Raw genomic sequence first — 23,933 nt, 5'->3', positions numbered from 1 at the left:
AACATACCATTGTGTAGTACGTCTGACGCGCCTTCGTTGTTTACCTAAAGACGTCAAAATTTGCCCTGGCCAACATTCCGATGGAACAGTAACAGCCTATAATTTATAGGGTAAATCAGGGTGGACCAAACCGCGGCCCGAGCACACATTCCCTGCGCCCCGCAGAAAAATTTCAGCGTGTACTAAACCATTGGTAGATATGAGGAAAGATACCAAAAATACCACGATATTTCTTAAGAAGCAAATGGGTAAACTCGCATTGTTTTATCACTTTTGTGTTTTCTCCTACTGCGGCCCGTAAGACATCGTCAAAAATTTGCGCGTCCCGGCAACCTTGGACCACCCTAGGGTAGATCTTATATAACGAATTCTGCAATTAGTAGAAACAAAAATGAATGAAACCTCGATAAAACATGTAGGGAAATCGATTTTCAATACGATTCCAGAAAATCTGTGGATTCCACACATATAAAAATTTAGATTCAAAGCTCGCTCTATCCCAATCGCTAAGACAAGTAGTAATTTCACAACGTATTCATATATCACAGAGTTGGTTTAGGATTAAATGTAATTACTTTAAGCCACATAACATGTATTTGGAAGATTGCCAATCATATCTCCCTGTCCCTTATTTTTCTTTTATAGTGCGAAAAAATTCCATTTGTACAGGCATTCAGTGAACGAGAGTAAACTTTTTTCCTATCCTAGGTAACATTCGGGACACGCGAAAGACCACTCATTTAACCTTATTTCTTGACACGTGTGGATACCAAGAGATAACCACAAAAGACTTCTAAGAGAATGATAACAGCAACAAAATATGTGGATAATAAAATATGTAAATTTAGCGTTCTTTGACTTGTCAAATAATGGCACTATGATCTTCAAACCTCCCTTTCACACTAAAATCATAAAATCAAACATTTCGTACAGTACATACCGGCCCCGGTAATTTTATGAACTGTTTTTTGGATAACATAGGGAAATGATTTTCAAAAAAAAAAAGAAATGTTTGCTCAACTTCCAAAAACAATTGATGAAATAAATACAGTAACAAAACCAATGAAGATAAGCAAATTGCCAATGCAAGAAATTCAAAAAGGATAGAACCAAAAACTAGCCCCCACTCAAATATAATTCGAATTATACACCTAATATTCCCATAGTGAGAATGTATGTGTGACTGTATATGTGTAGTGTGGATGCTATTTATGTAGTGTGTATTTTGTGCGTAAATGTATTCAAAAAGCGTAGACAGAGCTTCATTATGTCGCGCATATAAGTAGAATTGGATATGCACACTTTCACTTTTCACTCCTTGATCATCAGGGTGACAAGATCTCCAACTTCAAAGTTGCGTTGAATCTTGAGTCGGCACTGTAATTGGGGAAGATATTCGTTTGTCAAGCGATGACAAAATAAATCATGTAATCACTGAACATGTCTGTATTCCTCTTCTGTATTCATGTGCTTGAAGAACAAATCAGGTGGCAAAGACGGTTCTAATCTATTTATCAAAATTGAGTTTGGAGAAAAGGGCATTCAAGTCTTTCGGATCGTCGCACGGTGGTGTGAGTGGACTTTATTTTTTGACGCGTGTGGATTCCAAGAAATTCCTTCAACGAGAATGATAATAGCAACAAAATGTGGGGATAATAAATAATGTGAGTTCAGCTTTCTGTGACTTCTCAAATACTGGCTATGTGATCTTCAAATCTTCCTTTCGTATTAGCCGATTCTTCAGGACTCTAGCAAATGCAATATTTGTGCATACTCTACATCTTTCTATCTGCTTCTACCTAGTTACTTCTCAGTGGTGTCGATTTGAAACCGGAAAAGTCACAACCGTTGGTTACAGGGAAATTAATGAGTAAACCAGCGTTATGTTGCTTTAGTCAAATGTAAGTTGTATGTTCTTGAAGTTGTGGGCAACAGTTATAAATATACCACTGCCTATTTCGAGTTTACAGCTATTATCAGTTTTGTGCGAATCGGTTCTATTACAATATTTCCAGGATGTAAATTATTTATTTCTGCATGTTGCAATTTCAAGGTTGGGAAAAGTGACAATAGCACAGCAACTAAACGCCAGTTCTTTTTTAATGAGCAATTCGAGAGTCCTGCTGCACGCTTACGCAAATGTATTTCTGTAACCTTTTGTCTGACCAAAGTCAGACAAGCAGTTTACAACAATCAACTTTTTTATTATTCAGGGCTAGGCTTTTATTAGTTTTAAAATGCATCCTCATTCTATTTTATGACGCCATAATGGATGTTACAAAGCATTTAAATTTTGTTCTTTTAATTCAGATAAAAAGCGATACAGGCAACGTCCGCACATTTACCCACATTACTTGAAAATTAATGGAGAATAAAAATCAACTCAAATATCTTCAGAGAAGAGGAGATTGGCAGAAATCAAAGGGTTAACAGGTGATGTAAGTTTAGCTTTCTGCTTAGATTGTTTTGTAAATTTTGTAACAGTATTTCATTTCATTTAGAATAACTGAATATTTGAACACATGCTCAAAACATCTGAACAGCTATCGCTGTGCTTGGTTGATTCTATGCTATATTGCTTCCATGACTACCTTGCCTGATGCGAGTAGCTCAGATTATCTATTAACCATTCTCAGTTTTTTAGCAGTGTTTCTTAACATAGGTTCGATCGAACCTCATGGGTTCTGTAGGGCTGTTTAATTGGGTCGACGAAGGTGCTGGTTTGAAACATTTGTATTTCATGGACTTCTTTCTATTCTACCTATATCAAAGTTAGACCTTTATCTCAGGTATCGCTGCTCGATAACCAGCATTGTTTTTTTCGCGTCACCCTCCACCATGAAATTCCTTTTTTGTGTTTTTTTCCTAGTTTTGTTTGCATTAATTTGCATTAATTTTGATGAAAAATGAACTTCTAACTGACTGACTGATGGAGTATTTGTGTTACAATGTTTTGTAAACAAACCTACAGTTTTCTGCAGATATTGCAACTTATAAAATAGCTTAACTATTTGCTGTTATTCAACAGTAATGCAACGACGTCATACTGTATCAATTGAAGACTTTTGCATCCTTTCGAGCTTTCTACAAAATTAACTTTAACCGTTCAATCCAAGAAGCAGTTGACGCGTGGATTGTTCACCTGGAACCAAACTAGTCTGGTAAATTTTTTGATAATGTACACAGTTGTCTTGACGACGACGGTTCACATATGCTTCGGCTATTCGCGTCCTTGACGGAGTAGCAAACGACATGTCGACGGCCTAGGTACGATGGTAAGTAATTATGTAGTTGCAATGAGTAAATGTGGCAAAGATTCAGGAATTCAGTAGCCGCAAAATATCCGATTTTAAGTCATACTTTCAAGCATCCACAAAAACGTAGTTGCTTCTGCAATTGTTTACATTCTTTAAATGTACATGTCCAATGACGTAAAAAGAAGATTTTCACTAGAATTAAATTTATGTTTCAATTGTCTCGAACTTGGACAGTTTGCCTTTTGGTGTAAATTTTATAACATGTGTCGCGCTTGTTCGGGTAAGCATTATTCAGTGATCCATGGCCTGAGGATCTTTACAAGAAGATCAAATGCTAACAACCATCGCAATGTCTCTACTCGTAAAACAGCGTTGTCAATGCAAATGTTTCAGACGTGGTGTCCAATTTCAGCCTTTGCCAGTTGTAGTAAAAGGTCTGTGGGCTTTTCTGAATACTTTATCGCTGTGCTAGACTTTGCTATTCAAATCTCAATTATATATACATCATCAATCGAAACGAAGACTTGGTCTAATAAAAATAAATCGTACCTGTGATACCATTGACACTTTATGTAACAAAGGCGTTTCACAAATAGCAGAGTTAGTAAAATTGTAGGTGGAATCTGGTTATGAAGAATATTGGCATTAAACAACGTGTTTGCGATGGAGTCACGCATACAACATTCAGCTAGAATGTTTAAAAGAGATCAATTTATGCCTCGCCTCACTTGCAGGATATTCCGTTGGCCGATATTGAAGCGAATCAAGCTATGATTTTAATCGCGGCATAAAATCCCATAGCGCACCCATCGCAACATGAACCAATACGAATTGAAATTCCTCATGGTTGGACTTGATCGGAAATTTGCGTACAAGTATTGACAATAAGACAATTTCAAATTTCATGCATTGTGGTTTATGTGACCATTATAGTCACGTCGTTTAATTTACCGTGTAGCGAGTCGTTTAATAATAGACGAGAATATTTTCCACGAACAGTAAAATTAAATTATTTTACCGTCCTGATGAATTTGGTTTTATGGAGATGAATGGAAATTGCGAAAAGTCACTAAACGAACACGCAGCTCGAATAAGATTCCAAAGTCTTACAAAACAACTTAAAACAAACAACGATTTATTAAATAATCGCGTCAAGGTGCTCTTTCAATTGCAGAAAAGACCGACAGCTATAAACGTCAATATAAAAGCCATGCTTCATATATTCGATTTTTGGAAGATTATATTAATTCTGCAATTTTTAACTGTTCAAATAATGATTCTTCTTGGAAACAGCCATGTGCGTATAATTCTCTGCTCCGTTCTTTCATCGCACAGTAGTTTTCGAATTTGTCAAACAGAATGTGCAGTTCTGCAATAAATTGAAAAAAAAACTGACATCGATATTCAACAGAGCGCAAGACTTACTATACGCGTGATTGAAAGAAACGACATTTGGATGTCACGCCATAATACGAAACATAGTTTAGCCCTATATAAAATACGGTACTAAAATTTAAACCTTAAAAAATGTTTGCTCATGGACTCATTGCTTATGAACGCGGCCCGCGGGTTGGGCAGCCCTAAACTTATCTGTTTTTTATTCAACTTCGTTTTCTTTTAGACATATATTCTTTATGCGGTCATAATTTTGCCATTTTTAGCGTCTTTAACCACCTTCAACTGCTAAGATATAAATTTTGCATGATGATTACAACAAAACCTATGAATTGTGTTCTTTTATTCAGATAACAAGCGATTCAGGCCAAGAACGCTCTTTTGGAAATATTTCTTAAATATGTGGAGCGTGAAAATCGACTCAAAACTAAAATACCTTTAGCGAGAAGAAAACCAGAAATCAAAAGTTTAATGAAAGATGTGAGTTTAGCTTTCAGTGTATATGGTTTTGTAACTTTCGGAAGGATGATGAAGGAAGCTTTTGATCTTCCTCTAGAAACATTAGTAATGTTTCATTTAATTTTGAATACTTGAACACATGCTCATTCTTCTGGTTTTCACGTTAGGATATTCTTCAAATGCAATATTTTAAAAATGTTTCCGAGAAGAAGAAAAATTTACATTCGTAGCTAATTATTAGTGGTTAGAGATCTTCGACAACGCGCCCCCAATAAACAAGTCCTGTCACGAACTAAACGATTTGTTTCTGAACCAGTTACTAGTGTTTGATATTAGAGAGCAAGGGGTTCCAGCATATTATTTGTGCCTTAAAGTGCTATGTCCCAATGAAATTCAACTAAGAATCTGTGTAGTTTGTTCAAAACAAAAACAGTCAACACGGTGGAACTTGGAATAGAATCAGGAACATGGCATCGGCTGAAAATAATAAACGAAAACTCAATATTTCATACGGATAGACAACTCAATATATTCTCTATATACACAACTCTCTATATTTCAAATCCATCAGCACGATAAAGATTAAACACATACAAAACCTAATTTAGTATATACATACGTTATGTCCTGGCTCTACAAGTAACACAACCAAACGAAATATGCTCTGATGTAAATATAATTCAAGTTTTATGACAAAAATAATAAAGCAGTGGTTACTATGTTAGTTTAACTGTAATACTGCCCTGAATTATATTTGTCTTACACTTGAAAACCTCAGTTCTTACAAGAATTTGTAAATTTACAAATTGGTATTTCGAACAGATACATAACGAGTACTACCAACAATACATAACCTGTAAACACTGATTCACACCGAATACTGAGATAGACTGAGACAAGATATTCAACTATTGCGCTTCCAATTTACCAATTATACTAATTAATCAACAAACTCAAATCATACCATTGTGTAGTGCGTCAGACGCGCCTTCGCAGTTTACGTAAAAATATCAATATTTACCCTGGCCAACATTCGGATGGAACAGTAACAACCTATGATGATTTAAGAATGCATGTTAGTAGGGATTTCAGGATAGTGGTTACATGAATATGATTAAGTACTGCTTGTACCGAGCTTTATAGGGTAGATCAGGGTGGTCCGAACCGCGGCCCTAGAACACATTCCTTGCGCCCGTAGAACAATTTTAGCGTGTACTAAACCATTGTTAGATAAGTGTATTTATTGGCAGAATATTTCTGAGTTATTTCTGAACTATTCCAACTGTGATTGGCCTTTTTCCTAATCCCGATGTCGGGATTGATATTTGATAAAATCACGGAATTTCAATGTTGTATCTATAAACGTCAAGACTCTACCAGGATGGAGATGACTTCCCGTGGTCGGTACGAGGAGAATAAATTGTCTTGTGCAGACATGACCAAGTTGTTGAGATGAATCGCGCTTCCATCCAAACTTCGTACATGAAGCTCGCCTTAAGTAACTTCTCAATTTTAGAGACGTGATCATGTTACAGCAATGACGAAACGCAGACCTGACTTAGCGCCGCGCAATCCAGTTTTTTTTAGCTGGGTCCGGAGTCTCATCTTAAACAGATATTTTGGTTGTTATTTGACGATACCACTAGACCTAATCACCCTAAAAGTAATGAAATTAGTCAAATATATGAATTTATCATACAATAAGTGTAGAATAAATGAACAAGAAATAGGAAACGTATTTACCTTTCTCCAACAACGTTCAATGACGGGGTCTGGTGTGTTTCCAAGTAATTTCTACCACGAAAAAATATAATTTTATCGGACATTACAAAATCAAACATGAAGAAAAACGCCAAAAATATCACGATATTTCTCAAGAAGCAAATGGGTAAACTCCCGATGTTTTATCACTTTTGGGTTTTCTCCTACTGCGGCCCGCGAAACATCGCCAAAAGTTATTGCGTCATGCCAACCTCGCAACCTTGGACCACCCTAAGGTAGATCTTATATAACGGATGCTGCAATTAGTAGAAACATAAATTAATATTGTATCGGTAAAAGATGTAGGGAAATCGATCTTCAATACGATTCCAGAAAATCTATGGACACGCATGTAAATTTAGATTCGAATCTTGCTCCATCCAATTTACTAAGACAAGTAATAATTCCACAACGTCTTCATATATATATATCACAAAGTTTGTTTGAGATTAAATGTAATTACTTTAAGCCACATATCATGTATTTGAAAGATTGTCAATTATATCTACCCGTTCCTTATTTTTTATAATGTGAAAAATTCTAATTTTACGGGCATTCAGCGAATGCGAGTATCGGCTTTTCTAATCTTATTTGTCATCATTCTATTGCTAGGGCATCGGTGCCGTATGCGATGCAATCACGAGAAAAAAAAAGCGTATACATTGTGTTATTTTTATCTCATATAACATTCGAGACACGCGAAAGACTACTCATTTAAACTTATTTCTTGACACGTGTGAATACCGAAAGATAACCACAAAATACTTCTAAGAGAATGATAACAGAAACAAAATAGGTGGATAATAAAATATATGAGTTTAACTGTCTTTGACTTGTCAAATACTGGCACTATGATCTTCAAACCTCCCTTTCATACTAGCCCATTCATCAGAAATTGAACAAATGTAAAGGTTGTGCATGTGGGATAAGTAGTTTGAAGTAAGGTTTCCCACTACGGTTACGAGTTACGAGCTAACTAAAGTCGTATCCTGTCCTTTGGTATCCAAATTATTGTCTTCAATTTATGCACCAACAAGAAACTTTGAAAGAAACTTTGTTATAGAGCCTGAAACACATCTGATGTTGACATCAGTGTTAACAGTCTTAGTACTTCAGTATTGGTGTTAATAATAAATTGACTCTTTTTGACAAGGACTCAAAGAACAGCCGCGAGTATGCTAGGATACAAAATAAGACAATGATAAATATAACATTGCATATATTAGAGCAATCCTCAAAACCTATTCGGGTAATATATGAATAAACCTAACAATATTCTAAGTATCAAATTCCCACCTGATAATCATTTTGCAACGTATGGCATGAGTCAAACGCGAAATAGGAAAACCCATCATTAATAAAACATACATTTGCACAGCAGACTCCCTGATCCGCATTGTGAGACGTGCATCTACCTCGTGGCAACAAATTTTCAAATTTTCTAGCGGGGGGGGGGGGTGAGTCATTTATTCGCCACAGTAAAAGGAGGGACGTTGACTAATTTTACAGTGCTTAAATTAAAGGGCGGTTCCATAAAATGGGCAATAAAACATTTCGTACATACCGGCCCCGGAAATTATATAAAATGTGTTGATGAAATGGATAACGGAGGGAAATATTGAAAAAAAAATGTTTACTCAACTTCCAAAAACAATTGAATTTAAAAATACGGAAACAAAACCTATGAAGATAACGAAATTGCCAATTTGTATGTGTGGTGTGGATGCTATATATGCAGTGTAGATTTTGTAGGTAAATGTACTCAACAAGGTTCAAGTAGGCCAGGGTTGGGCAACCTTTTTCGGCTCGCGTGCCAAAATCGGCTAAATTTAACAACAAAATTCTTCCGCGTGCCGATCAAAATTAAAAACAATGCTTTGCTGCTTCCAAAGCAAAAATACATAATAATAAACCTTTCAAACATGTAGGCCTACAGACGGATTCACTATTCGGATATATTATCAGTCCGACAAATAGATTTGATTACTTTTCTTATTCTATCTCAGTGAGACTTCTGCTGCTGCATTGCCGCTGATAGAGATTTTACATTGGGTTTATATTTTGTAACTTTCAAAGAAATATACGAACTACTGTTTTCAACGTTCAGGCTACTCCTGTTACGAGACGACTTATTTAAATTCCAATCATAACTGAGAACAAAGATTCACAAGCATATGCAGATGATGTAGAGCAGTGGTCGGAAAACTTTATGTACTTGCGGGCCAAATAAACACATTCTCTGTAGCGCGCAGGCCGCAATATTTTCGCCTTCGAACAAGCGCTAGATTGAATTTCAAATTGTGGCGCATTCACACCTTCTATTATTGCGTTAAAAGCCTGCTACTATGAGATGTGTATGTGCCGTTTCTTAATATATATATATTATTCAACAACATATTGTTTTTATTTACTTGTTATTAATGTGAAGGATGATGTTTTTTTGCCACTTGCTCCCACGGTACGTCTTCCAAAGAAGACCTGACAAGCGAGTACGATGTTTATTCCAAGTGTAATGCATTTTAGATAAAGCTGTTCGCAGCAATATGTGCTTCCGAACGTGCCCATTACTTGTTTTGCACTGTCGCATAGATCAACTGTGGCGCAGTCCTGGGTCTCGGCTCGAATTTTTCGTCGAAGCACATTGGAATGTTCAGTCCTCGTCGCGAGCTATCCTGCGTTTTCCAAACATTTTTGAATTTTAAAGATCACAATTAACTCGAACGACATGCAACTGACGCTACATATTTCAAAACAAGCGTCATACAGCAGAACTTGTTACCACATAAATCCGCGTACATACAATAATAAATTTGGGATCAATTTTTGTTTCATTAAATAAATGTCGGGTTGTTCGAGGGCCGCAACAAATTAGCTCGCGGGCCGCATTTGGCCCTCAGTTTACCGACCCGTTGTAGAATAGTGCATTGCAAAGTTTTCAAGTTTTAAAAAAATTCTCGGGAATGGCATCCCAATCATGTAATAGTTCGTTTTCTGCACTTCTCTCTTGTATTCCCTTTCCTATTAGCTTATATTTCTTTCGAAATCAAGTTATAACAGTAAGTTAGCAAGTAACTCTAACCAACATGAGCTGCACCACTTCATAAATCAATCAGAAATATATATTACGTAACAATGTAGCCAAACGTTGTGTTAATTCCGACAAAATTCGTCGAGAGCTCAGTTGCTATACGCGTGATTGAAAGAAACGACATTTGGATGTCACGCCATAACACGAAACATAGTTTAGCCATATACAAAATACGGTACTAAAATTTAAACCTTAAAAAATGTTTGTTCATGGACTCATTGCTTATGAACGCGGCCCGCGGGTTGGGCAGCCCTAAACTTATCTGTTTTTTATTCAACTTCGTTTTCTTTTACACATATATTCTTTATGCGGTCATAATTTTGCCATTTTTAGCGTCTTTAACCACCTTCAACTGCTAAGATATAAATTTTGCATGATGATTACAACAAAACCTATGGATTGTGTTCTTTTATTCAGATAACAAGCGATTCAGGCCAAGAACGCTCATTAGGAAATATTTCTTAAATATGTGGAGCGTGAAAAATCGACTCAAAACTAAAATACCTTTAGCGAGAAGAAAACCAGAAATCAAAAGTTTAATGAAAGATGTGAGTTTAGCTTTCAGTGTATATGATTTTGTAACTTTCGGAAGGATGATGAAGGAAGCTTTTGATCTTTTTCTAGAAACATTAGTAATGTTTCATTTAATTTTGAATACTTGAACATAGGCTTGCACGTAATTGACAAAAATCAATTCCGTAATTACGGCCAAATCGATTACGTAATGACCCCGTAATTGCGATATTTTTTCACACATTTAAACCTATCATAACAACCAATTGAATCCACTTCATTTTCGATTGGGACATCGAGTTTGGGTTTTCATATTCCTGGCAGTACTACACGCCGGTGACAGATGTTAAGACAAGAGTGAATTCAAATTAATTTTATTCTGATTGTTATCTTTTGTGCTAGCTTTGATTTCCTTTATCACCTTCGCAAATTAACCGTCCCAATTTTATGCGATCAATTTTATCATTACCGACACTGGTATACGGATATTTATGAAACGATAGTTGACTTTTTTAAAATCGTATTCAAAAAAATGTCGGGTTTCCAATTTATCAATGCCATGACGAGCGTATTCTCTCGTTTGATCATACTTGCTCTTGCCTCGCGACGAAGACTTGTTATTGCACCGTTTTTAACATTATTCGACTTTACTACCTAGTCAGCATTTTATAATAATTATTGATGCCGACTTATTGACGTTATTCCGATTACCATGCTTCATTTTACATTAAATCATGTCGCGGCCTAAATGTTGTAACATTATTTGCAACAAATTTAGATCAAATATTAATTATTTGCGCATAATTTAAATACCGTACTTATATGATATGGCTTTTCCGAAAATACAAAGTTATATCGCAAAAAAATGCATATTGTGACATTTATTTTGCACACACGAAAAAAAAATACTTATTTTTCTAACTCAAGTCGACGATGCTATCGGCCAAGATTTACACAAATTTGGTTGAGTGTCGGTGGTATTCAAGAATCAAAATAAGTTGCCGCATTTGGTAAAGACAGTTAATCATATTTGGCCGAAATATTGCGAGGCATTGTGGAAAATATATTGAGCAAGGACAAGTCCGGACTGATATATATAAAACGATAAAACCGGTAACAGAACATCAAGGTTTTGTAATTGAAAATGGTTCTCGCACAGAATAAACACACTGGCTCATACTTGATATTTGATAGTAGTTAAATTGAGAATATTGAACTGTTAAAAACAAAAAAAAACGATCGTCGAAATTCTTAAATCTCGTTGCCTTGGTTAAATATAATCCAATGATCAGGACATTTTCAATTAAATACTGCATAAAGATAGTTATACATTAAACATTTAGGCTACAATTTAGCTTTTTTTTTTAATTTCAATCATTGTGGTGGAGAAATCCACTATTTAAATACGGTAACTATAAAAATAGAATAGGATTCTGGATTCGATTTAATATTCTAAAACAGTGCTTCCCAACCGCCGGTCCGCGGACCGTCAACGGTCCGCAAAGGATTTTTACCGGATCGCGGGAAATCCCGTCATATTGTTGTTTCTCTGCCGTCTCAATCGCTTTACCGATGCCGAAAAGACGAAGTTGCGTCGGTTCATTACGCAATTTCTCTTCCGTCGTCATATTGCTGTTTGATAAGCGCGACATTAATTATCACGGTGACGTATTGGCAAGAGAGAGAAAAGTGAGAAAAACGGCTGCAAATACCGAAGCTTTAACTTCTTTTTAAACTTTCACTTTTTACAATCGACGGAATTGACTGCTTTGAAGAGAGCTCGTTTCAATCGCGAAAGCGCTCGACCAATAATTACGACTTTACGTAATTCCGTAAATCTGTAAATTACGTGCAAGCCTACTTGAACACATGCTCATTCTTCTGGTTTTCACGTTAGGATATTCTTCAAATGCAATATTTTAAAAATGTTTCCGAGAAGAAGAAAAATTTACATCCGTAGCTAATTATTAGTGGTTAGAGATCTTCGACAACGCGCCCCCAATAAACAAGTTCTGTCACGAACTAAACGATTTGTTTCTGAACCAGTTACTAGTGTTTGATATTAGAGAGCAAGGGGTTCCAGCATATTATCTGTGCCTTAAAGTGCTATGTCCCAATGAAATTCAACTAAGAATCTGTGTAGTTTGTTCAAAACAAAAACAGTCAACACGGTGGAACTTGGAATAGAATCAGGAACATGGCATCGGCTGAAAACAATAAACGAAAACTCAATATTTCATACGGATAGACAACTCAATATATTCTCTATATACACAACTCTCTATATTTCAAATCCATCAGCACGATAAAGATTAAACACATACAAAACCTAATTTAGTATATACATACGTTATGTCCTGGCTCTACAAGTAACACAACCAAACGAAATATGCTCTGATGTAAATATAATTCAAGTTTTATGACAAAAATATTGAAGCAGTAGTTACTATGTTAGCTTAACTGTAATACTGCCCTGAATTATATTTGTCTTACACTTGAAAACCTCAGTTCTTACAAGAATTTACAAATTGGTATTTCCAACAGATACATAACGAGTACTACCAACAATACAGAACCTGTAAACACTGATTCACACCGAATACTGAGATAGACTGAGACAAGATATTCAACTATTGCGCTTCCAATTTACCAATTATCCTAATTAATCAACAAACTCAAATCATACCATTGTGTAGTGCGTCAGACGCGCCTTCGCAGTTTACGTAAAGATATCAATATTTACCCTGGCCAACATTCGGATGGAACAGTAACAACCTATGATGATTTAAGAATGCATGTTAGTTGGGATATCAGGATAGAGGTTACATGAATATGCTTAAGTACTGCTTGTACCGAGCTTTATAGGGTAGATCAGGGTGGTCTGAACCGCGGCCTTAGCACACATTCCTTGCGCCCGTAGAACAATTTTAGCGTGTACTAAACCATTGTTAGATAAGTGTATTTATTGGCAGAATATTCCTGAGTTATTTCTGAACTATTCCAACTGTGATTGGCCTTTTTCCTAATCCCGATGTCGGGATTGATATTTGATAAAATCACGGAATTTCAATGTTGTATCTATAAACGTCAAGACTCTACCAGGATGGAAACGACTTCCCGTGGTCGGTACGAGGAGAATAAATTGTCTTGTGCAGACATGACCAAGCTGATGAGATGAATCGCGCTTCCATGCAAACTTCGTACATGAAGCTCGCCTTAAGTAACTTCTCAATTTTAGAGACGTGACCATGTTACAGCAATGACGAAACGCAGACCTGACTTAGCGCCGCGCAATCCAGTTTTTTTAGCTGGGTCCGGAGTCTCATCTTAGACAGATATTTTGGTTGTTATTTGACGATACCACTAGACCTAATCACGCTAAAAGTAATGAAATTAGTCAAATATATGAATTCATCATACAATAAGTGTATAACAAATGAACAAGAAATAGGAAACGTATTTACCTTTCTCCAACAACGTTCAATGACGGGGTCTGGTGTGTTTCCAAGTAATTTCTACCACGCAAAAATATAATTTTAGCGGACATTACAAAATCAAACATGAAGAAAAACGCCAAAAATATCACGATATTTCTCAAGAAGCAAATGGGTAAACTCCCGATGTTTTATCACTTTTGGGTTTTCTCCTACTGCGGCCCGCGAGACATCGCCAAAAGTTATTGCGTCATGCCAACCTCGCAACCTTGGACCACCCTAGGGTAGATCTTATATAACGGATGCTGCAATTAGTAGAAACATAAATTAATATTGTATCGGTAAAAGATGTAGAGAAATCGATCTTCAATACGATTGCAGAAAATCTATGGACACGCATGTAAATTTAGATTCGAATCTTGCTCCATCCAATTCACTAAGACAAGTAATAATTCCACAACGTCTTCATATATATATATCACAAAGTTTGTTTGAGATTAAATGTAATTACTTTAAGCCACATATCATGTATTTGAAAGATTGTCAATTATATCTACCCGTTCCTTATTTTTTATAATGTGAAAAATTCTAATTTTACGGGCATCCAGCGAATGCGAGTATCGGCTTTTCTAATCTTATTTCTCATCATTCTATTGCTAGGACATCGGTGCCGTATGCGATGCAATCACGAGAAAAAAAAGCGTATACATTGTGTTATTTTCATCTCATATAACATTCGAGACACGCGAAAGACCACTCATTTAACCTTATTTCTTGACACGTGTGGATACCAAGAGATAACCACAAAATACTTCTAAGAGAATGATAACAGAAACAAAATATGTGGATAATAAAATATATGAGTTTAACTGTCTTTGACTTGTCAAATACTGGCACTGTGATCTTCAAACCTCCCTTTCATACTAGCCCATTCATCAGAAATTGAACAAATGTAAAGGTTGTGCATGTGGGATAAGTAGTTTGAAGTAAGGTTTCCCACTACGGTTACGAGTTACGAGCTAACTAAAGTCGTATCCTGTCCTTTGGTATCCAAATTATTGTCTTCAATTTATGCACCAACAAGAAACTTTGAAAGAAACTTTGTTATCAGCCTGAAACACATCTGATGTTGACATCAGTGTTAACAGTCTTAGTACTTCAGTATTGGTGTTAATAATAAATTGACTATTTTTGACAAGGACTCAAAGAACAGCCGCGAGTATGCTAGGATACAAAACAAGACAATGATAAATATAACATTGCATATATTAGAGCAATCCTCAAAACCTATTCGGGTAATATATGAATAAACCTAACAATATTCTAAGTATCAAATTCCCACCTGATAATCATTTTGCAACGTATGGCATGAGTCAAACGCGAAATAGGAAAACCCATCATTAATAAAACATACATTTGCACAGCAGACTCCCTGATCCGCATTGTGCGACGTGCATCTACCTCGTGGCAACAAAATTTCAAATATTCTAGCGAGGGGGGGGGGGGGTGAGTCATTTATTCGCCACAGTAAAAGGAGGGACGTTGACTAACTTTACAGTGCTTAAATTAAAGGGCGGTTCAATAAAATGGGCAATAAAACATTTCGTACATACCGGCACCGGAAATTATATGAAATGTGTTGATGAAATGGATAACGGAGAGAAATATAAAAATAAAAACTTCCGAAAACAATTGGAGTTAAAAATACGGAAACAAAACCTATGAAGATAACGAAATTGTCAATTTGTGTGTGTGGTGTGGATGCTATATATGCAGTGTGTATTTTGTACGTAAATGTACTCAACAAGGTTCAAGTAGGCCAGGGGTGGGCAACCTTTTTCGGCTCGCGTGCCAAAATCGGCTAAATTTAACAACAAAATTCTTCCGCGTGCCGACCAAAATTAAAAACAATGCTTTGCTACTTCCAAAGCAAAAATACATAATAATAAACCTTTCAAACATGTAGGCCTACAGACGGATTCACTATTCGGATATATTATCAGTCTGACAAATAGATTTGATTACTTTTCTTATTCTATCTCAGTGAGACTTCTGCTGCTGCATTACCGCTGATAGAGATTTTACATTGGGTTTATATTTTGTAATTTTCAAAGAAATATACGAACTACTGGTTTCAACGTCCAGGCTACTCCTGTTACGAGACGACTTATTAAAATTCCAATCATAACTGAGAACAAAGATTCACAAGCATATGCAGATGATGTAGAGCACTAGTCGGAAAACTTTATGTACTTGCATACACATTCCCTGTAGCGCGCAGGCCGCAATATTTCCTCCTTCGAACAAGCGCTAGATTGAATTTCAAATTGTGGCGCATTCACACCTTCTATTATTGCGTTAAAAGCCTGCTACTATGAGATGTGTATGTGCCGTTTCTTAATATATATATATTATTCAACAACATATTGTTTTTATTTACTTGTTATTAATGTGAAGGATGATGTTTTTTTGCCACTTGCCCCCACGGTACGTCTTCCAAAGAAGACCTGACAAGCGAGTACGAAGTTTATTCCAAGTGTAATGCATTTCAGATAAAGTTGTTCGCAGCAATATGTGCTTCCGAACGTGCCCATTACTTGTTTTGCACTGTCGCATAGATCAACTGTGGCGCAGTCCTGGATCTCGGGTCGAATTTTTCGTCGAAGCACATTGGAATGTTTAGTCCTCGTCGCGAGCTATCCTGCGTTTTCCAAACATTTTTGAATTTTAAAGATCACAATTAACTCGAACGACATGCAACTGACTAAATCCGCGTACATACAATAATAAATTTGGGAACATTTTTTGCTTCATTTAATAAATGTCGGGTTGTTCGAGGGCCGCAACAAATTAGCTCGCGGGCCGCATTTGGCCCTCAGTTTACCGACCCCTGTTGTAGAATAGTGCATTGCAAAGTTTTCAAGTTTTAAAAAAATTCTCGGGAATGGCATCCCAATCATGTAATAGTTCGTTTTCTGCACTTCTCTCTTGTATTCCCTTTCCTAATAGCTTATATTTCTTTCGAAATCAAGTTATAACAGTAAGTTAGCACGTAACCCTAACCAACATGAGCTGCACAACTTCATAAATCAATCAGAAATATATATTACGTAACAATGTAGCCAAACGTTGTGTTAATTCCGACAAAATTCGTCGAGAGCTCAGTTGATACGCCATGATATATATATTTATTTGAAGCCATAAAAAGACAAAAAAAGTTTAAATAATTAACAGATTGTTAACAAACGATAATGAATAAACGAACACCGAGTTTTATCAGATAATTCAGTCTCGAAACTTTTTATCTGAAATAAGACGATCTCGTTTCTGAGGCCTCGCTCGCATGCCGAATAAATGGGCTCGCGTGCCAAGTTTGGCACGCGTGCCAAAGGTTGCCCACCCCTGAAGTAGGCAGAACTTCATTATGTCACGCACATAAATACAATTGGATATGTGCACTTTCACTTTCCTGACAACTTCTTGATAATCAGGGCCAAAAAATCTCCAACTTGAAAGTTGTGTTGAACATTGAGTCACTTCTGTCGGCACTGTAATTGGGGACAATATTCTTTTGTCAAGCGCTGCCAAAATAAATCAAGTAATCGCTGAACATGTCTGTATCAACTTCTGTATTCATCTGTTCGAAATAACAAATCAGGTGGCAAAGACTGTTCTAATCTATTTATCAACATTGAGTTTGGAGAGAGAGCAATTCAAATCATTCGGATCGTCACTCAGTGGTGGTTTATCGCTGATAATATTTTTTACTGCTGTGAGAAGAGACCATAATAATTAATCATTGAGAGACTGGCCATTCAATAGAATTCTTCTCACCTTGCGCACCATTCTTTTCACCACTTCATTTTGGTGACTAGAAAGAGGTGAAAAGTGCTATTGCATGTCCTTTTGGGATAGAGATGTGTCGATCTGTTGGGAATTCCACTTGGTAATAATTACATATATATATATATAACAAAATTAGTTTGGTATTGAATGTAATTGCTTTAAGCTTCATGGCATGTATTAGGAAAATTGTTAATCATATATCCTCGTTCATTATTTTTTTATAGCTTAAAAATTCTAGCTATAGGCATTCAGCAAACGTGAGTGTAGGTAATAAGCGGTGCTATCACCTAACTATGATGTGGAGTGATATCGTATGATCCAATGTGCGAGTAACACCAGAAATACTTAAAAAGCCCGATCCCAAATAGTTCATCCAACATTTGTTGCTTTGACTTTATTGCATTATCGCAGTAGTAATGAACATCGATGAGTCAGTTTATTCCAGTAATTACACACAATTTAATCCAATCTATGATCATCACTCCAAATATTAGCTAAATAAATAAAACAAACATGAAAAATACGACTTACAAATTGACAAATTCCGGCGCTTAGAAACAGAGGTGCGCTCACTAAAAACTCAGAAAGAAGAGAGCGGCGTGCGGGAGAATTTACAGATGCCAGATTATTGGTCAGAATATACAGCCAAGTTGGCTCCATAAAATATATATTTGGGACTTGTCATGTATTAACCATGGGAATAATATGTGGAAATAATTATTAATATCAAATTTAGGATAATAATCACTCCATTTAGCTGAATACGAATGTACTACGCTTGTAAAATTGAACGATTATCGCAAGACTGGCATGATTGCAAAAAATAGATATTAGGAAACACTTTTCTGGAACACAAACTAGTGACCATAATTAAAATGAGGAAACATTTCTTACATACCGGGCCCAAATTAGAGAAAATGAAAAGCATTTTATGTAATCTGTTAAAGCAATAAAAGAAATGTTCAAACAACACAATGTGTGAAACACACAAAAATTAATCAGAAATAATTAATCTGAAAGAATGAGCACCATTAGAGATACATAAAAATGGTAAACGAGAATCTCTAAGGAAAGGGTAGGAATGTGGTACAAGCATAATTCCTGTTGCGGTATGTATGTTGTGAATAGGTGCATGTTATGTACAATGTGTGTGTATGTGCGTGTCACTATATGGCCTCTAACAAGCACAGCTTGCGAACATCCCGTACATAAGTAGAATTTGCAGTACGGACTTTAACCCTTCGAACAATACCATGCTTGTCAGGGTATGTCTCATCAACAATCGCCTTCGGCCAATGACTGCGAGGGGAACTATCATCAAACATCAACACCAAATCGCCAACTTCCAGATTTCTTTGTGTAGTGTGCCATTTTTGTCTTTCTTGTAGCAGAGGCAAATATTCTTTCTTCCATCTATCCCAGAATAAATCCAGGAGCCTTTGTGAATATCGCCATGTTCTTCTATAATCATCAGTCTTCATAAATTTGTCTAAAGGTAGAGATGGATCAAGTTTGGCAATTAGAATTGAATTTGGTGTCAAAACATTTAAGTCTTTAGGATCATCACTTAGTGGTGTGAGTGGTCTATCATTTAATATCCTTTCAACGCTAGTTAGGAAGGACCACAATGAATAATCTGAAAATGATCGACCATCAGTGATAGCACGTAATGTTTTCTTGACTTCTCGAACTAATCGCTCCACGACACCTGATTGATGACTGGCCAATGGAGGTGAGAAGTGCCATTGAATTTCTTTTTGAGATAATGACTTGTCAATCACATGTTTGTTCCAGTTTCTAATTCCCTCTCTCAACTCTTTCTCTCCGCCTATAAAATTTGTACCATTATCCGAATATACGTGGATAGGTCTTGAGCGTCTGTCAGTGAATCGGAAAAACGCTTGTAGAAATGCTGATGTATCAAGTGACTCTGCAACTTCAATATGTACGGCACGTGTGGCCATGCAAGTAAAAAGACATCCATAACGCTTGTATTCATTTCGACCAAGCTTGACCTTGATTGGGCCAAGGTAGTCTACAAATGTAGATTCGAACGGTTTCTTTCCAGGAACAACTCTACAGCTGGGGAGGTCTGCCATCCACTGCTCGCCTGTACGAGCAGATCTTTCTCTGCATGGTATACATTATCTGATGACTTTTCCAACAGCTGATTGTCCCCGTAATATCCAATATCTTTCTCTAACTGACGCAAGAACATGGAGAGTTCCAGAGTGACCTGTATTTCTATGATGCATGTCGATGATCAGCTTTGTTACATAATGGTGAGGTGGCAAGATGATTGGATTCTTCTGTTGCTCTGGCAAATCAGATTTTTCAAGCCGTCCTCTCATACGCATATTACCATCTTGTATGAAAGGGTCACACTTTAGTAGAGGCTTGGCCAGTGTAGACTTCAATTTCTGTTTTTGTTCAACTAGCATTTCTCAGTTCCTCTACAGAAATGAATCGAGATGCAGGAACTCGGTCACATTTAAGATACTTCCATCTCATGTATCCTTGAAAACGCATCAACCAAACCATAGCACGCTGTAGTTTTTCAAACTTGGAATATCTAATGAAAAATGGGGGGAATGGAGATTCATATTCACAATCAGTAGATAAATAGTTGCCTCTAAACTCAGATGCAATTGGACAATTAACACCTGAAATTGGAACATTACAAGGGCGAGCGGGCCAAAAGGACTCATCCTTGCACAAAAACTCTGGGCCATCAAACCAAAGACTAGACTTGGAAACTTTCAGCACGGTTGTTCAAAAACTGAAGCACTGAAGTCGAGTCTGTCCAGTACAGAACTTTATCAATTTTATAATCTAACTCTTTAACAATAGATCTGGCCAACTCTGCAGCAGCAACTGCAGATACCACTTCGAGACGTGGTATAGTAATAGGTTGCTTGGGGGTGACACGGGAAACGCCTCTCACAAAAACAACATGAATGTTATTTGCTGCATCAATCATACGCAAATAACTCGAACAACCATAACCAACTCTGCTAGCGTCACAGTACAAATGCAACTGTACCTCAGTGGGTGTGAAGTCAGCTGGCTTGAAACAACGAGGAATAGACAAATAATTTAGGTTTGATAATGAAGCGATCCAATTTTCTCAACTTTCTCTAGGTGGGCCAGAAATGTTATCATCCCAGCAATAACCTTTATCGCACAACTCGCGAAGAATAGGTTTTGCGGGCAAGATAAATGGCTGGACAAATCCCAATGAGTCAAATACTTGACTAACCATTGACAAAATACCTCACCGTGTTAGAGGACGAGGCTCTACATTTATACGTATTACGAATTTGTCAGCATCAATGCGCCAATGCACACCGAGTGTCTTATTTGAGGAATCACCTTGAATGTCAAAATCTTCCATAGATGGGGCTTTATCTTCATCGGGTATAGAATCTAAAACAGCTTGGTCATTGCTTATGAACTTAGCAAGATGAAAACCACATGTATCTAATAGCTTACGTAGTTGAGATATCAAACTGACGGTTTGGTCAGCAGTAGGCAAACTTTTCAAACAATCATCCACGAAAAAATTACGATTAACAGTTTCAATAGTGACAGAGTCAGCATTGGATAAATTATCATCAGCTACCTTTCGTAGCGCAAATGTAGCAACAGATGGAGAACTCTTACAACCAAATATATGACTCAACATTTTTAGCTCAACAGGGTCTCGGGATAAATCATCATTGGGCCACCATAGAAATCGCATGGAATCGCAATCAGGTGGATTTACCCGAATTCTATGAAACATTTGAGGGATGTCACAATTTACCGCAACGGGTTCCTGTCGGAAACAAATGCAACTGTACCTCAGTGGGTGTGAAGTCAGCTGGCTTGAAACAACGAGGAATAGACAAATAATTTAGGTTTGATAATGAAGCGATCCAATTTTCTCAACTTTCTCTAGGTGGGCCAGAAATGTTATCATCCCAGCAATAACCTTTATCGCACAACTCGCGAAGAATAGGTTTTGCGGGCAAGATAAATGGCTGGACAAATCCCAATGGGTCAAATACTTGACAAACCATTGACAAAATACCTCACCGTGTTAGAGGACGAGGCTCTACATTTATACGTATTACGAATTTGTCAGCATCAATGCGCCAATGCACACCGAGTGTCTTATTTGAGGAATCACCTTGAATGTCAAAATCTTCCATAGATGGGGCTTTATCTTCATCGGGTATAGAATCTAAAACAGCTTGGTCATTGCTTATGAACTTAGCAAGATGAAAACCACATGTATCTAATAGCTTACGTAGTTGAGATATCAAACTGACGGTTTGGTCAGCAGTAGGCAAACTTTTCAAACAATCATCCACGAAAAAATTACGATTAACAGTTTCAATAGTGACAGAGTCAGCATTGGATAAATTATCATCAGCTACCTTTCGTAGCGCAAATGTAGCAACAGATGGAGAACTCTTACAACCAAATATATGACTCAACATTTTTAGCTCAACAGGGTCTCGGGATAAATCATCATTGGGCCACCATAGAAATCGCATGGAATCGCAATCAGGTGGATTTACCCGAATTCTATGAAACATTTGAGGGATGTCACAATTTACCGCAACGGGTTCCTGTCGGAAACAAATGCAACTGTACCTCAGTGGGTGTGAAGTCAGCTGGCTTGAAACAACGAGGAATAGACAAATAATTTAGGTTTGATAATGAAGCGATCCAATTTTCTCAACTTTCTCTAGGTGGGCCAGAAATGTTATCATCCCAGCAATAACCTTTATCGCACAACTCGCGAAGAATAGGTTTTGCGGGCAAGATAAATGGCTGGACAAATCCCAATGGGTCAAATACTTGACTAACCATTGACAAAATACCTCACCGTGTTAGAGGACGAGGCTCTACATTTATACGTATTACGAATTTGTCAGCATCAATGCGCCAATGCACACCGAGTGTCTTATTTGAGGAATCACCTTGAATGTCAAAATCTTCCATAGATGGGGCTTTATCTTCATCGGGTATAGAATCTAAAACAGCTTGGTCATTGCTTATGAACTTAGCAAGATGAAAACCACATGTATCTAATAGCTTACGTAGTTGAGATATCAAACTGACGGTTTGGTCAGCAGTAGGCAAACTTTTCAAACAATCATCCACGAAAAAATTACGATTAACAGTTTCAATAGTGACAGAGTCAGCATTGGATAAATTATCATCAGCTACCTTTCGTAGCGCAAATGTAGCAACAGATGGAGAACTCTTACAACCAAATATATGACTCAACATTTTTAGCTCAACAGGGTCTCGGGATAAATCATCATTGGGCCACCATAGAAATCGCATGGAATCGCAATCAGGTGGATTTACCCGAATTCTATGAAACATTTGAGGGATGTCACAATTTACCGCAACGGGTTCCTGTCGGAAACGCAAGAGAACACCAACCAATGTATTAGTATTGAAAGGACCTGATAACAAGTTGTTATTCAAACAAGTGCCTTGAAACTCGGCTGAACAATCAAATACTACCCGAAATTTTTGGCCAGTATAGTGATGTTGGAAATATGATGTTCTGTTACTGTGTGGCAATTCATGTATGGGTAAGTATTCTGCATAACCATTCTGGTGTATTCGTGTATTTTATCTTTGTATTTTTGGAAAAGATTTGGGTCTTTCAGGAATTTTCGCTTGAGATATACTAGCCTCTTTTCAGCTATAAAACGATTATTAGGAAGGGTTACATTATCAGATACCCGGGGTAAGGCAATTTGATACCTACCATTTACCATTTTCACTGTATCTGCCATAATGCTCAATGCTTTCTTGTCATCGACAGAAAACTCTGTAGTACATGGATCAGCATATAAATCAACAAAATCATGACCACAAATATGACACATAGATAAATTAGTACTTTCCTCAATAGAATTTGCATAACTATAACCTGCTTTCAAAAAATTGACATCGACACAATTTGAAATTTGAGCATTTTTGTCAGGACCTGCTAGAGCCCAACCTAACATTGTATGGTAAGCAGTTGGTGAGCCTTGTTCACCAACACATGTGTCTGAGATGGGAAATTGTCCCAATACATCAGAACCTATCAGCACTTTAATGGTGCCATTTACTTCGGGGAAAGATAAACCATGCAAGTGTGGATACTGTTCCACTATTTCCTGATGT

At 36.9% G+C, this 23,933-nt stretch overlaps 1 protein-coding gene and 1 long non-coding RNA gene across 2 annotated transcripts; one reads left to right on the top strand and one right to left on the bottom strand.

The window, feature by feature from the left end:
- The first annotated feature begins 2,316 nt into the window (after positions 1-2,316).
- On the top strand, positions 2,317-5,132 carry LOC144428114 (uncharacterized). The gene is made up of 3 exons (XR_013478099.1): positions 2,317-2,438; positions 3,029-3,161; positions 5,003-5,132. It is a non-coding gene; the product is annotated as an uncharacterized LOC144428114 (long non-coding RNA).
- Positions 5,133-18,919: 13,787 nt separating this feature from the next.
- Positions 18,920-19,852, bottom strand: LOC144428211 (uncharacterized). Its single transcript, XM_078117112.1, has one exon. It carries the CDS (start codon positions 19,850-19,852, stop codon positions 18,920-18,922), a length of 933 nt encoding a protein of 310 aa, XP_077973238.1.
- Between the last annotated feature and the right edge of the window lie 4,081 nt (positions 19,853-23,933).

Source organism: Styela clava, chromosome 10, assembly GCF_964204865.1.
Source record: "Styela clava chromosome 10, kaStyClav1.hap1.2, whole genome shotgun sequence".
NCBI classification, from domain to species: Eukaryota; Metazoa; Chordata; class Ascidiacea; order Stolidobranchia; family Styelidae; genus Styela; species Styela clava.
The sequence above is the reverse complement of the archived record's forward strand: the minus strand, read 5'-3'. Positions and strand labels throughout refer to the sequence as shown.

What these genes read in the sequence shown, in the direction of transcription:
- LOC144428211 (XM_078117112.1), bottom strand. Translation starts at nt 19,852, where the DNA reads ATGGCAGACCTCCCCAGCTGTAGAGTTGTTCCTGGAAAGAAACCGTTC.